This window comes from Lissotriton helveticus, chromosome 9 (assembly GCF_964261635.1).
Source record: "Lissotriton helveticus chromosome 9, aLisHel1.1, whole genome shotgun sequence".
NCBI lineage: Eukaryota > Metazoa > Chordata > Amphibia > Caudata > Salamandridae > Lissotriton > Lissotriton helveticus.
In genome coordinates this window covers 1,160,105,760-1,160,122,215 of record NC_136070.1, presented here as the reverse complement: position 1 = coordinate 1,160,122,215, position 16,456 = coordinate 1,160,105,760, and the positions used below count along the sequence as shown (strand labels likewise).

Genomic DNA, 16,456 nt, shown 5'->3' with positions numbered 1-16,456 from the left:
TCAGCCATTAATCTCACCCATGGTGCGAATGTCTGTACAGTCAACTAAAATCCCACACAAGTTTGACACCCTGAAGGGCAATTAGGGCCAGTTACGGCAATGTTGACTATTCAAGAGAATACAGGTACCCTCCCAGCACCAATCACACCAACGACAGGTACTAAACTTATTTCTGCCAAACAAATTAATGGCACCATGTATCTGCCTGAAATGGAACCAAATCTGGACTCAATAGAAAATAAAGACTCAATGGGGACCTAAAACCGAACTGGGATTTTTGTCACTGGGGGTCACTGTTGTTACAACCTTCTACTAGGTTACGTCCACCTCAAATGTCCTTTCAAACATCCCAAAGACAGTTACTAAGAACTGGTGCCCCACTGCCAATCGAAATGCATGTACAAATTATTAAAGACCTTAACAATTCTGGGAAATTAGTGAATCATACTTTCCAAACCAATCATATTATGCGGCAAGCGGAAAATTGGACCAGCAACAATTAAATCCTAGTCGCACTGCGAGCCCTCTGCAGTTAGTCTGCAATATACAAACTGGTATGTTAAAGGATGTGCTGCCGCAGTCCAACTCCAGAAACCATTGGAAAACTTACAAAATCTTATTTAAAAAAAAAAAAAAGGATAATCTTCACCTTTGGAGTACTCTGTGTTATACAGTAATTCCATCAATAGCATCCAACCCACACAAGTTAAACTAGAAAAAGATATTCAACCAGGTCCATTATCAGTAAGCAAGATCCAGAGGAAATGCTACTCCGATTCTTTTCAAAATAAAGCTCCTCAGCTGCACTAATTAACAAACCAGGAGCAATATGGGAGATCTTCTTTAGAACATCACAATTGACATTAAATGCCCTGACCGATCAATCAAATAAAATGGATGTACAATGGCAAAATCAGTCTCTGGTATCGATCAGAAGCTGGCAGATCTAAATAATCTAATAACCTGAGAGCAAACCAAGAAGCAACATCTTGCATAGATTGCACCTGCACACCACTGCTCAATAACCTAGCAACAATTCAGGATGTTTTGACCACCCAAATCGAAGATATACAAGTAAATCAGAATGTTCCTGGGTGTAATAAGGACTCCATTCTGCCTGCTCAATCAATGAAAGAAAACCAGCAGATTTGATAACAGTAGGAGCAAGAACATTGAATCAGTGATTGCTAGTCAAACTACAGAGTCATTGGGGAAGACCGATGAGGCTGCTAATAGAGACACTACCTTGTGTGCGTGCATAACTGATGACCCTCAACCATCTTCTCCACCATATACAATGAATAAGAAACAGAAAAAAAAAATGTAAAGCCAGAAATACAATAAACAGTATAGTAAATATCCCTTGTATAAGCACAACTACTACATTGTCCAATAATATAACTAAGCCTAAGGACGAGCTAGGGAAAGCAAAGATGATAATAACCAAGTATATTACATTCTCAAAAATTCCATTTGCAAAAGTCTCCATCACCAGCCCTGTACTCCCATTAAAGAACACAGAGTTTAGCCCAACTCAATCTAGGCTAGTAACAGCAGCCCTAAATAGTGGTGGTTGGGCCTAACAGGTAAAAACACAGTACTTTCAGAAAATCTTACCTGTTAACTCAAAGGAAACTCTAAAGTTATGCTCATGGAAAATAATTGGTGTGCACGCCAAAAACCATAGCAAATATCTGAATACCTTCACTAGAAATGTTCATATCGTTCTATTACAAGAAACATGTCAACTCAGACATTTGTGTTGGAAGGATTCATTAGCTACTTTAAGCTGTTAAAATAATGAGATTTAGTTGTCTAATTATTTAATAACTACATACATCCAGAGTCGAATGCAAGCAAGTGTATGTCCAGTAAATTAATAAATATTTTACTAGAACTATCGCAAGATGTAACATCCATGGAAATTACAATCTGAGGAGATTTCAATATGAATTTGCTGTGGCCATTTAGCCGAGAGGAAGATAAAATACAACAAGACCACCAACGGGCTATCCCCAACCAGTCCGTCACCCCTGAGCGCAATGGGCCTAGAGATGCAAGGGGAGCAAGATTAGTAAAATAACTCAAATCCTTTGGCCTAAGGGTATTGAACGGAAGGTATCAAGAAGATACTCTACCTGCATGGACCTATGAAGTAGCAGGCTTGCACTAATTAATAGATTTTACAGAAGTAACCTTACCCTGATTTCAATTAATATCCTCATTACAGATAAAAAACAAAAAAAACAAAAGCAACCTTATTCAACACATCATTAGGACCAAGGTTCAATAGACGTCTCATCAAAAGGCAAATTCACTCCTAGGAGAGTTAGTAGCAACAAACTACAGGAGGTTGCGCTGGTTGATAGGAACAATAGACTCAATTATGTCCATAGCTTTAAGCAAGAAAGCAAAGCAGAGAACCAAGCGCTCCAACTTGAATTGAAGACTATATAGATTACCGAAGGTTAATTTGTGAAGACAAATTAACAGCAAAACAAATCCTTTGGGAAAAAGTACTGTATATTAGTAAATAGAAACCCTCAAGGGATTTGTGGAGAATTGTTAACAACTTGAACGGAGCCCCAACGGCGATCACAATTTCAGCTTTAACGGAAGTAGGCTGGGTCGGTTTTTTAACAAAACATTTTAATCAAGTTCTGGGAGACAAATTTACTTTCTACCTGAGAAACGGAAAGTAAAACTTGAATGAAGCCGATTAACCCAGGTGAACCCACACTTAATATTTCAGAAGATCAAATATGCATATTTATTAAAATAAGTAGACAAGATGGGGCACCTGGCCCGAACAGAATCCCACAAGCCCTGTATAAGGCAAATCCGACTTCACTTCAGCTAGAGACTATGCCGGAATCGCGGAAAGGCTCTAAAAAAACCAACCATTTTTAAAGGGGAAGCCTAGCTCAAACTTGAAAATTATCGCCTTATCACGTTGCAAGATACTGAGGCAAAACTCTTCGCAGGGATCCTCCTGGCTAAGTTATCACATTGAGCAGTAGAGAGGCAGATTATCCCTCCAAACCAATCTGGGTTCGTTCAAGGGCCTGGTACGTTGACCAATATTTTAGTACTTTCAGTAATTATAGATAAATACAAATTAAGTAAGCAACCAATCTACCTTTGTTTTGTAGATTTGAAGTCAGAGTTTGACTGCATACAGCACCACCTCCTCTGGCAAAAGGAGTCTAATCTAGGCATTCCAGCTTGCTTTGTTGGCAATCCAGATGTCGTACTCGGATACCCAAGTAAGGGTGAAAATAGGTGATGGTTTTTTCCTGCCTAGGTAAATTGAAACCTCCCAGGGACTGAAACAAGTGTGCAGTCTGGCATCATACCTATTTAACCTATTTTTGGCTGATCTAATGCAAGCTCTGGATGAATTAAATGTGCATCCTCCCAAGTTAGTATACAAGCACATATCGAACCCTTTGAATGCCAATGATGTGATTTTCCTAATTCAAACACAGATTGGCCTGCAACAACATTGATACTGTACCAAACTATTTATTATAAATGGTATGGCAATGAATGAGAAAAAAAATAAAAGTCGTGGAAGTAAGCAATAGGATACAGAAAAAGCATAAGTGGTACTTACAAGGCTGACAAAAGCATAGGTGGTATTTACAAGGCTGACAACTGGATCAGATCAAAACATATAGATACCTTGGAGCACTATTTGATGAGGGTTATTTTCAGAAGCATAAGCAGGACCTGCAGAGGAAATGTAACACTCTGCTTCTAGCATTTCGAACGCTACAAAGGTCTCCAGGAAGTCTAACCCATCTCCCATTGCTAAAAGCAATAACCATAAAATTCTGACCAAGCATCTCTTATGGAAGCGAGACACTGCATGGTAGAAACGTGGTAACTAAGCGCAATTCTTGTAAAAACATTTAGATCTCTTTTCAACCTCACGTGCAATGCCTCCCTGGCACAGACAAGGCTCGAATTTAACTATTAAATTAAACTATCGCAAGGAAAGGAGTATATATTAAACTTTGGAAAAGAAAATTAAAAATAAAATCATCTATGCCAAGTCCTTTGGCAAGACGTTCAAACATATTCAAACTCTCCATCTTAGAAGTATCTAGACTCGGCGTTTGATGAGTTACCAGCTTGCAGTTTATTGGAAATCTCTTTACCCGAGAGTCCTTTAAAAAAGTAATCAACAAAATAATGAACAAAACTTTCGATGTTAAAAGACAGAGTTCCTTGCACTTCGATCACATGCCTGGATGATACTGAACGAATATAAAATACTTAAATCACAGCCCTATTTAGTGACTAGATGGTCAACACAGCTAAAAAATGGTTTTATTAGAGCGCAATTTGGCCTTCTCCCAGGGCTTGCCCATGCGATGCCTTGGCGTCGGGTAACAAAAGCCTCATGTTGCAGACTGTGCAAAATTGGAGAGGAAAACATCACACACTTAAGCTGTCTTGGCGCTGCTTTACTGGAAGAAAGTGTAGTGGGGCTGAGCCTTGCATTCACACAGTGTTAAGTTAGCATGAGCTTATTAAAAGTTTAAACACCATTTTACCTTTTGCTGTCTTTTGCGCACGGCACACACTTTAGCTATTGTTTAAAATTAGGCTGAGTGTTTTGCTTCACATGAGAATAACTTGTTTTTCTACATTGCTAGACTTGCTTCGTAAGCTTAGTCTGAACAGTGAGTGCCGAGGCCTTCAAGGTTATCTCAACACTGTAGTTGTTGTTCGAACTGATCAGTGCACGTTCTAGCCATAACATATATGGAGCTGTGGCCAATTCAGATACTGGCACCTTTAATAATGCACTGTGTAGGCATGATTAAACACACTTGGAGAACATTCGTATGCTGAGAGCTTGTGCAGAACTTGATGTGATTCGCTCTTGCTAATCCTGGAGGTATGGGGTCGTCTATGCAAGCTTAAGAGACCTTCTTTAGTCCTAAAATAACCTGCTAGCAAGGGAGGGTGAAATATAGGTATATATTTAACCTATTTCCATTCAGCATTATAACATGCTTTCTCCCTTTGTATTTTATAGAATCGTAACTATGATGACAATCTTATTTCTTATCATATGTCTGCTTGTATTAGCTAAGATGCTGCACCTGAGATCACAGCGTTAAATAAACATTTTAAAGTTGCACGTGTCTCCCTTTACTCCCGGTTCTGGACTGGTATGAGAGTATAACGAAAGAGTGCTCATGTTTCCCACCTTACCTGAGGTAACCAAAGTCGCATGTTCTGGGTTGTCTAATCATTGGTTACTTCGCTATAGGACGAAGAGCTGATGAGACACTGATGCTAGTCTGGTAGGGGATTTTGGGTACTAATGTGAGTTTTTGGCACACCCTAATACACTGAGGTCCTTAGTCTCTGTGCACAGTTCTGTGTCTGTGCAGAATCCCAGACAAAAAAAAAAAGGGCTGTTAAGGATACCTTTTAACCAGCGGGGAATTCGTATGTGCCGGCAAGCTGTGATTGCCTGCTTTAAAACACCAGATACATCATTGAACTGCATTTTTACAAAGTCTTGAAGCTTGCAGCAAGAAAATTGGACTCTCACAATGCTATCTTGATTTGAATTACTGCTTGTGACTAAATTTTACATTTACACATAGCGTAGGACTTACATATCCACTGTTTTTAGGGAACATTTATGTATTGCCACTGGTTTAAGTAACCTAATCATAGGAGGTGCTACTTAATATAAAATATAAATCAATAGGAGGATTACTTTGCACTTTTTTGTCAGCCATCGATGTCTTGATAGCTGCTTGCACTTTACCAATTTTTAGTTTTTAAACAGCAACTCTGGAATCTTTTTACTCAATTGTGTTGATTTTTTTATCGTATCGATTGTATAAAAGGATATTTTTAGGATTATACATTGTAGGACTTTAATTAATCAACAATAAATGTACTTAAATTCAAACAGAAAGACACAGAAGTGTTGAATCAAAAGGTCCAGTGCCACGCCTATTCTTTAATAGGTTTTTCATTCTAGAGTTCATAGTCCAAATTCTTGTAGAGTGTTTGAAAGATGTTAAAACCAGAGGCGGGTGGAATATTCCATTCCGCCCCCGGAATTGGCACAATTTTGGAGACTCAGCATTACTCTTGTAACACGGAGTTCCTACCAAATACGGGAATCTGCACGTAACAGATTTTTTTTCTCGCGCGCCGTACCAGAACGCTAAGTTTGCGACCGAGATTTGGCATCCTGTATCGTAAATTTCTGGTCACTATTAGGGCACCTGGTGAGATTTCTCCGGTGAGGGTAGTTGTGACAATTCAAGGTCAGAAGCCTGCCAGTCGAGTAGAAATCTCCTTGAGCGGCAGCAAAATAAGCTCAAGTAGCTGCACCCTCCGATGAGCTTCCCTGAGCTCATTGTGCTGATTTGTCAGGGTAGAATGCGCATCCCGGGGCTAAATCATCACAGCGTGAGCAGCGCAACATGCCCATTTCAGCCCGTTGGAGCAAAGCCACAGAATCTCGTGTAGTTTTTACTTAACTCGGAATTCCACAGAGTCAAATTCTGCGAGTTAAGACCACTGCTAGTAAAGTTACTTCCCCAGTTTCTGTAATAGTACAAAACGTTAAGTCACAAACACCGGGAACTAAGAATTTACACTAAAAGTATAATGTAGGAAATAGCTTGCCTTACCTATTACACTCTTGGCAAACGATGCTCTTTTTAGAGTTGCTAAGCCCAAATCTCCTATTTTCACAGATCCAGTTGGCCCAGTAATGAAGATGTTATCACATTTCAAGTCTCTGTGAATAATCGGAGGAGTTCTCGTGTGTAAAAAATGCAGCCCTTTCAGAATTTGTCGGCACCAGCTGCGAAGAACTTTGGGTTTCATCACTTTAAATCTCTTCAAGTACCTGGAAAAAAATATTACAATTAGAGGATGCTAGAAGTAACGTGCCCTTTATTCTGTACTACTTAAGGTAAACGGGGTTTATTTCAGCCTTCTATAGAAACTTTGATTTTCAATTTTATGAAGTTAAACAAGAAGCAGAAGGAGTTAGTGCCTTCATCACCAAATGACGTCACTCAAGTCTTCAGGAAAGAACGCAATTCACATGTGCGTCACTAATTAAGAACATTTAGAGTACTTCTCCCGGATACATGTAACCATTGTAGGTGATTTTCAGCTCTGCTTGTTGGCTTTTTCAATGGTAATCGATTTAAAAAAAAAAAAAAATTCTTGAACCCCAGAAGATTTGTTCGAGCTACAACTGAGAAGCAATTTAATTTTTTATGATTTTGGCACCATTTTCCTTAAACTTTTTTTTCATAAACACTTACGTTTTCAGCGTCCCTGACGTCATTAGCTCCGTCACCAGTACTATGACTTTCTTCCCTTTCACGCAGGACTCCCAGAAATCATAAAAACGAACAATATTTGGATGCTGCAGACCTTTCAGCATTTCTGCTTCTTCTTTAAACCTTTGCCTTTCCATCTTTGTAAGTTTCCGATCCTGCAAATAAGATAGGTCTATTACAACAAAGTTTAACTTATTTTAAGTGATTTACTTTAATAGTTAAAATCTAAAGTGTACTTTTACAATATGAATCAGTAGTCATACAAATAGTTAAAATATTCCAAGCTAAGTTTTTGCAAGAAAGTATAAATAAAGCTAAAGTTTCGTATAGAACTCAATTCAAGAAGCCACATACTTTTGCAATTCCAAGGTTTATTTGTAACAATTATTTTAATAGTCTTAGTAGAGGTCCTTCAGTACAAGTCTGGATAATATACTTTTAGCTGCTAATTTGAGTTGTCATTAAGTAGTCTAAATGTTATAAATGCATTTTCGCCATCTTTCACCACGAATACGGGCAACGACCTACATAGTATAATAATTCTTGAAGGGTAAGGTGTCACATATTATGTATGCCCTTAAAGTGAACCTCATAAGGAACAGAGTGCGGTGTACAGTGGATGGGAGGGGCAAACTGTAGATTTGTACATGGAGTGTCTTTCTTTTCTAGTTAAACCATGGGTCTGTGCAGTTTTGGGCTCACTATCAATGGGGTATGAGGGTTCTTGAGAGAAGCAGTCTAAAGTGGAGAAGTAAGAAAGCTATCTAACAATGGCAAGGGAGTGCCCAGTCACGGAGAGGTTTTCTTGATACGCACATAAGATACATTTACAAAACAATCATTAAAATTGCGCTCTTTTGTTTCCTGGACAGGCACTTGATATGCCTTCTCTATGAATTCATGAATTAAGGGGTTGCTGGATACGGATATGCAGGTAGGGATGTATTTATGTTATTTCTATGGTGCCAAACCTTGCCTAAAGGCAGTCGAGAACTGTATATGTTCAAAGACATGCATCAACTCAATGCGTAATATGGGAGGAAATGTGTTGTTGGCGGTTATTTCATTATGAGGTAGTGATACAGTGCGCTTTAAATAAACGATTCTTTAATTCTTTCCTAATTTGAAGTAGTGTTGGGGTAGTCCTGATGGATAAGGGGATGTTGTTTCAAATCCTGGATGCTCCGGTGGAAAAAAATAATAATATGAAAAATAAAGGAAGCCCCACATCAATAGTATATATTCAATAGTATAATTTGTCAATTTTGAGATACATTGTACACTATTCTGTTAAGATATGCAATATGTAATTGATATGATGTAATTGATGCAGTGTAAACTGTACAAAATAAATTTGAAAAAATAACGTATTAAAATGTATGTATAAAAATTGAGTCTTCTCTATGGATTTGGTGGTTGAAGTAAATGGGGGGGTGAGACGGGGAATTTTCTTTAATATCCTGCACAGGTGGAAAAGGAAGCTGTATTGTTTTTGCTTTCTTACTCTTCTTAGTAGGTAGTCCGATGGTGTCCTGGCCGAGGGTGTGCCAGGAACCACCATAGATGGTGTGTCTACAAGACAAGTGGGATACAGTTTATGACCGTCCTGAGCTCCTCAGAAGCGGTCGCTCCTCACGCTGCTCCCTGCCCTGGATCTGGTATCGTAGCGCTATAGTGCCAGACTGCTCTTTACCTCTGAAATTGCTCTTTACCTCTGAAATCAGTTGCGCTTTGCTCGCATTGCTCCTGCATTTATTTGTGCCTGAATGTAATTGTATCGTTGCGCTATACTGCTGAGCTGCGCATTAATTGATACTCGATTGTGCATTGCTGCCTTTACCTGCTTGATTAATCTGTGCCTGATTGTGCCGGTGACGCTTCCCTTTTCATAGCGATTGTTCCCAGTCTCGTCCTGTTTGGCCTTTGGCTTGCTGCCATTTTGTTGTTTGTTGTTGTGCCTCCCAGCCCGGCCCTCCACCCCGCTCCCGCCTCCCAGCTGCCCCTCCCTCGCTCCGCCCCCCCACTATCCACTTATGTTAGATGCACTTGCGCGCAGCGTTCACGCGCAGCGGACGCGCCCCATGCTCGCCGAAGGCGCACCAAAGGTAAGCCCGTCTACGCCCGTCCGCGCCTGGACCCCGCCCAGCGCCAGACCCCCTGGACCCCGCAAAATCCACCCCTCCCGCATAACGTACAACGCCACAACCCTTTCAGCACTTAACCCCGGCCGACTCCCAACTTGCTACCAAGCCGCCCCAGGACTCACCCATGGACCCTTCACCTGCCACTCCTGCAAGTTCGACTGCATCGGGACCCACACCAAATCCACACACTCCAAACAGAGCTCCGACACCAACCGCCTGAAGTGCATCCTGCTCAACACCCGCTCGGTCCACAGACACGCCACTGAACTTTGGAACCTACTCGACACCATTTCGCCGGACGTCGCCTTTCTTACAGAAACCTGGATGAACGCCTCATCAGCACCAGACATCGCCATAGCCATCCCGGATGGCTACAAGATCATCCGAAAGGACCGCATCAACCAAACAGGAGGAGGCATCGCCATCGTCCATAAGAACACCATCCGCATCACAACCAGTTCCGACGATAACCTCGCAGCCACCGAACACCTTCACTTCCAGATCCACACCGACCCCAAGACCACACTCAGAGGCACCCTCATCTACAGGCCACCAGGACCCCGCACACAATTCAGCGAAGACATCACAGAATTCATCAGCACACACGCCCTCCCCTCCGAGGACTACATTCTACTGGGAGACCTCAACTTCCACCTGGAAAAGAACAACGACAGCAACACCACCACCCTTCTGGACAACCTCGCCAATCTCGGACTCAAACAACTTGTTGACACCCCCATCCACTATGCCGGACACACGCTCGACCCAATCTTCACCTCCAGCAAGCACATCTCCTTCAAATCACACCACAGCTCTCCATTGGACGGACCACAGCTGCGTTCACTTCAACTACAAAAAAAACACGACCCACAACCACCAACAACCAATTCCCCGCAGAAACTGGAACAAAATTACCACCGACCAGCTCTTCACATCGCTCCACTAAAATCCTCCTGCCAAATCATCGGACCCAAACCAAGCAGCCACCAACCTCACACAATGGATCACCCACAGCGCGGACGAATTAGCACCCTTGAAAAACCATCAAATGAAGCAAGGCAGTAAAAAAGCCCCCTGGTTCAATGATGACCTTAAGAAATCCAAGAAGATCTGTCGCACCCTCGAAAAAGCCTGGCGTAAAAACCCTACCACTGACAACCTGGCCACCTTCAAGAACGCCACCCGCAAACACCACCAACTGATCCGATCCACCAAGAAATCAGCATTCAAGGATCGACTCGACAACAACGCCCACAACAGCAAGGAACTATTCAACATCGTCAAAGAGTTTACCAACCCCACCGCCGGCACCAACGACATCACTCCCTCCCAAGACCTCTGCGACTCTCTAGCCTCGTTCTTCCACAACAAAATCGCTGACATACATAACAGCTTTGGAGACCAGTCCACCCCACCCACCTACGAACTAATACCCCCCTCCAACAACCTTTACGCCTGGAACCCAATCACCACTGAAGACACCATCCGCCTGATGAACACCATCCACTCAGGATCGCCAACCGACCCATGTCCCCATCACATTTTCAACAAAGCAGACTCCATTATCGCACCCCATCTCTGAGAAGTCATCAACTGCTCCCTCAACTCTGCTACCTTCCCGGAAAGCTGGAAACATGCCGAACTCAGCGCCCTCCTGAAGAAACCCACAGCTGACCCCACTGAATTTAATAACTACCGCCCCATTTCGCTTCTCCCATTCCCTGCCAAAGTCATTGAAAAAGCCGTCAACAGTCAGCTCGCCGCCTTCCTCGAATCCAACAAATCCCTCGACCCTTCACAGTCTGGCTTCCGAGCCAAACACAGCACCGAGACCGCCCTCATCGCAGCTACAGACGACATTCGAACTCTACTGGACAACGGAGAAACAGCTGCCCTCATCCTACTTGACCTCTCCGCAGCCTTCGACACAGTCTGTCATAGCACCATTATACAATGCCTCAGCAACATCGGAATACAAGGAAAAGCACTGGACTGGATCATCTCGTTCCTCGCCCGAAGAACCCAGAGAGTCCGCCTCCCCCCTTTCAGATCAGAGGCCACCGAAGTCATCTGCGGCGTACCACAAGGACCATCTCTCAGTCCCACCCTCTTCAACGTATACATGAGTCCCCTCGCATCCATCGCGCGCCAACACAACCTCAACATCATCTCCTACGCAGACGACACCCAGCTGATCCTCTCCCTCACCAAAGACCCAAACACCGCGAAAACCAACCAACATGAAGGGATGAAAGAAGTAGCCGAGTGGATGAAGAACAGCCGTTTAAAACTGAACTCGGACAAAACGGAAGTCCTCATCTTAGGATCATCCCCCTCCGCCTGGGACGACTCATGGTGGCCACCGGCCCTGGGAACCGCACCCATACCAACGGATCACGCACGTAACCTGGGCTTCATCCTGGACTCCTCCCTCTCGATGACCAGACAAGTCAACGCCGTATCATCATCATGCTTCAACATCCTATGCATGCTCAAAAAAATCTTCCGTTGGATCCCCACCGAAACAAGAAAGACGGTCACCCATGCACTGGTCACAAGACGACTGGACTACGGAAACACCCTTTACGCCGGAACCACAGCCAAACTACAAAAAAAACTCCAACGCATCCAAAACGCCTCAGCCAGACTCATCCTAGACGTCCCCCGCCAAGCTCACATTTCCGGTCACCTGAAATACCTCCACTGGCTCCCCGTCAACAAGAGAATAACGTTCCGTCTCCTCACCCACGCACACAAAGCCGTCTACAACCTAGGACCTGAATACCTCAACACACGCCAGTCCTTTTACACACCCACCCGCCAACTTCGATCGTCCAATCAAGCACTCGCCGCAATTCCACGCATCCAAAGATCCACCATGGGGGGGAAGATCCTTCTCCTACTTAGCGGCCAAGACCTGGAATTCTCTCCCCCCCCACCTCGCCTTACACAGAACCACCTCTCCTTCAGAAAACAACTAAAAACGTGGATATTCGATAAGTAAAGTACCCCCCTCCCTCAAGCGCCTTGAGACCCTCTGGGTGAGTGGTGCGCTATACAAATTTGAAACTTGAACTTGAACTTTATGATTCTTTGTAAGTGATGCAGCCGGTTTTGTATATGGTGCAGGCTAGCAAGTGGGTGCAATGGATTCCATCAGGATGTGATCATATTTTTTCATGCATTGGTGGAGTTGTTCTGCAGCTTGGAGGAGGACCTTAGGTGAGCCAATTTAGAGTCTAGAAGGCAGTGGAGGATGACATTACCACCATCCAGATGCAAGAGTCTGAACTCCAGTTCTGAAGTTGCTTTCTGGAGGTTAAAGTTTGATTATCTTTAGAAGAGAGAGGATACCATGCTGTCCTTGTTGTTTAGGCAACGTGTTCCTTGAGGGTGAGGTTAGCGTACAGGGTGAATCCCAGTGTCTTGGCATACAAATTTGGCCACATTTCAGTTCATTGATCCAGGTTTATACTAGATCTTCTTTGCTGTTCTTAGCAAATGAACAGGAATTCTCTCTTGATTGCGTTGTTTCAAGTAGGATTTGAAGGGATAGGGAAGAGGGGGAAGCAGCTCCAGGGTCAGCCAAAGAGGCAGGTCTTGAGGCGCTTCCTTAAAGTGTGCAGGGTGGCGGAGCATCTGATGTTGACTGGCACTTTGTTCCAGGTTTTGGCCGCGATGCAGGAGAAGGCTCTTCCCCGGCTCTGGATCTGAGTATGCGCGGCGGGGTGGTTGCTAGGGCAAGGTTGGCGGAGCAGAGGTGTCTTTTGGGTGCATGGAAATAAATTCTTTTGTTGAGGTATTTGGATCTGATGTCATGGAGGGATTTATAGGCGTGGGTGAGTAGCTGGAAGGTTAATCTCTTCTCGATGGGGATCCAATGTAGGCCTCGCAGGTGTTGGGTCATGTGTTCCTGTCGTGGGGTGCCGAGGATAAGTCTGGCTGCGGGGTTCTGAAGTTTCTGTAGCAGGGATTAATTGATACCCGCGTAGAGTGTGTTTCCATAGTCCAGTCTGCTGGTGAGAAGTGTGTGGGTGACTGTTTTTCAGGCTTCAGGTGGGATCCACTTTAAGGTCTTGCGGAGGATGCAGAGGGAGCTGAAACAGGTGGAGGCGACGGCGTGGACGTGGCGAGCCATGTTGAGGGTGGAGTCCAGAATGATGCTGAGGTTCTGGGAGTGGTCTGTCGGGGTGGGCAGGCTTCAGAGGGCAGTGGGCCACCAGGAGCTGTCCCCTGCGGTGGGGGAGAGTCCGATGACCTCTGTCTTCTCGGAGTTAAGTTGTAGGCAGCTGTTGTTCATCCAGGCTGCGACCAGAGGCAGCTCGCTGAGGGAGCACTGTGGAGCCATGGGATGGGGCGGGGAGGGCTAGGGTGGGGGGGTAGTGGAGTCAGACATACAAGAGTAAGGTAAGTCATTATATAAATAGAACAATTTATCATGCCTGCGCTGTATCGTCGAGTTGGCGATACATCACGCGCAAGGTAAATGGTTTTATTTATTTAATTACTTACCTTATTCCTGTCTGTAGTATGTCGGACTCCACTACCCCCCCACCCACCCTGCACCCCTTCCCCACCCCACCTCCCCACAGCACCCCCTAGGCGAGCCGCCACTGGCTGCGACGTCCTTCATCCCTTCTTGGAAGCGGAGTCTGGTGTCTTCAGGGGGTCTTCGTGAGGGAGAGGATGAGCTAGGTGTCGTTCGCTTTGGATACTATGTTGAGCCCATGCGGTCTGATGATGGGAGGCGAGGGGAGCCATGTAGATGTTTTAGAGCGTGGACCTGAGCGATGATCTTTTGGGTACTCCGCAGTTGATCTCTGTGGGTTCGGAGAGAAAAGGTAGGAGTCTGATCCGTTGGGTTCTGCCGGGGAGGAAGGAGCAGATCCAGTCGAGGGTGAGACCTTGAATGCCGGCATTGTGGAGTCTGGTAGTGAGTGCGGTGGGAGACAGTCTAAAAAGGCAGCGGAGAGGTCTAGCAGGATGAGCGGCGCGGTGTGTCCTTGGTGTAGTATCATGCAGATGTCATTGGTAGCGGTGAGGAGGGAGGTCTCGGAGCTGTAGTTGCTGCATAATCCAGAGTAGTTGGAGTAGAGTACAATGTTCTCTTCGATGAAGGTGGTCTGTTGTGCATGGACAATGCTTTCTGTGACTTTGGCTGTGAAGGGAAGGAGAAAGATGGGCCGATAGTTTTTCCGGTCTGTCAGGTCAGCTGAGGGTTTCTTGAGGAAGGGCTTGACCTCAGCCCACTTCCAGTCGTCGGGGAATATGCCGGATTCCAGAGTGGTGTTGATGGTGCAGCATAGTTTGGGTGCGATGGCGGCGGCTCAGTGGAAGATGTGAGGTGGGTAACGGTCCATGGGGGCTCCTGAGTGGCTGCTTTTCATGGTCACAGTAGTGTCTTCAGTGGTGACCGCTGCCCAGATGGTGACGGTAGGCTGGCTGTTGTTGCTGGAGGGGAGGGTGGTTTCTGGAGCGTGTGTGCTGAAGTTGTTGTAGAAGGCCTTGATCTTTAAGTGGAAAAATGAGCAGAGTTTGTTGCAGAGGTCCTGGCACAGTGTAATGTCCGTGGGTTCCCTGGGGGGGTTTTGTGAACTGCTGGATGATGTTGAAGAGTTCTTCAGAGTTGCTGGCGTTGGTCTGGATTTTGTTCCCGATGAAGGTCCTCTTGGTGGTTTTTATGAGCTGGTGGTATTCTGTCATGGCGTGTTTGTAGGTGGACTGGTCTTCGGTGGTTTTGCTGCTTCATCACTTCTCGAGCGTCTGCATGCACGTCTAGCTTCTTGAAGGTCGGTGGTGAACCAGGTGGCCCTACGAGGGCGTGGTCTGTCGGGGTGGCAGTGTCGTAGCGGTGTGTGATGGAAGATCCAGGCGTTCTGGCACTGGTTGCTGTCGGGTCGCGGACAGGCGCAGAAGGCTTGCCTGTGGCGCTAACGGTGCGGCCGAGCAGCGCCCGCCATTAATAGGGAAGGGTTAGGGATGAGCAGCTGGGATGGGCCTTGGGAGCAGCAGCGGCCGGAAGAGAGCAGGAACGGGCAAGAGGGGGCTGAAAACAGCAGTACAAGGCACATCAATGAGGGCAGTAGGGGACAGAGGAGACGAAAAACGGGCACCAGACAAGATAATACAGGCACTAATATAAATAAGGTATAAAGGAAAAAACGGAAAAGCAAAAGCAAATAAAACTGGCAGAACACAGCAGGCATGACAGAGGCTCGAACCCCTTCCTGCACCAGCACTACCCAAGGAGCGGCAGCGGTGCAGCAGCGGAGCTGCAGAGGGAGATAGCAGGACTCTGGCCAAGAGGTGTCACTTATCACTTAACCCAATACCCCAAAGGTATAAGTCAATCTAATAACCCTCTAGTTTCTAGTGCAGGGGGTATTGGCTACCTTACGGAACCACCTATGAAGAAGGAAAGAGGAGAGGGAGAGGTAACAAGGCCACAACTATGAAGACAAGAGCAGATACGTACACAATGAGTAAAAGTAGAGCAGGCTCTCCCCTTACTGCTACAACCGGTCCTTGACAGACCGAGAAAGATCGAAGAGAACAGCCTCACTCATCATGCCACGTGCTTGAATCCAAAGGGGGAGAGAACACCGTATCAGAGAATACACAGGAACTGCCAAATGCCAATGCTATCCCTCCTCTCAGCTAGCGGGCACGACTCAGCCACCTGAACTACACCATCAGAGACAGGCCAGCCACTGGGAGTTTGAGAGGAGATGGATTAAATAACCCTTATATTCATCCAAGATCAAGGAACCCCGTAAGTCCAATACCAACAATAACACTCCGCCAATGCCCCCAATCCACCCAAATTTCCTCTTTTCTACATAGCAGCAATCTCGCTACACAAGTCCCCCTCAGTGACGCAAGGGCAGATGGCCCCCACATAATCCAAATTAAAAGCCATGATTGGATGGGGCGGCCACAATCACTGAAAAGATGGGAGGGTGGTAAATG

General features: G+C 45.2%; 1 protein-coding gene across 1 annotated transcript in view; it reads right to left on the bottom strand.

Annotated features, from left to right (window-relative positions):
• The window catches only part of WNK2 (WNK lysine deficient protein kinase 2), a 581,173-nt gene that overhangs the window by 396,591 nt on the left and 168,126 nt on the right, over nt 1-16,456 (bottom strand). Inside the window, exons 3-4 of the mRNA XM_078661612.1 lie at nt 7,326-7,498; nt 6,678-6,898 (exon numbers count right to left, since the gene is read on the bottom strand). Coding sequence (XP_078517738.1) covers nt 6,678-6,898; nt 7,326-7,498 — 394 coding nt within the window. The remainder of the gene's footprint in view (nt 1-6,677; nt 6,899-7,325; nt 7,499-16,456) is intronic.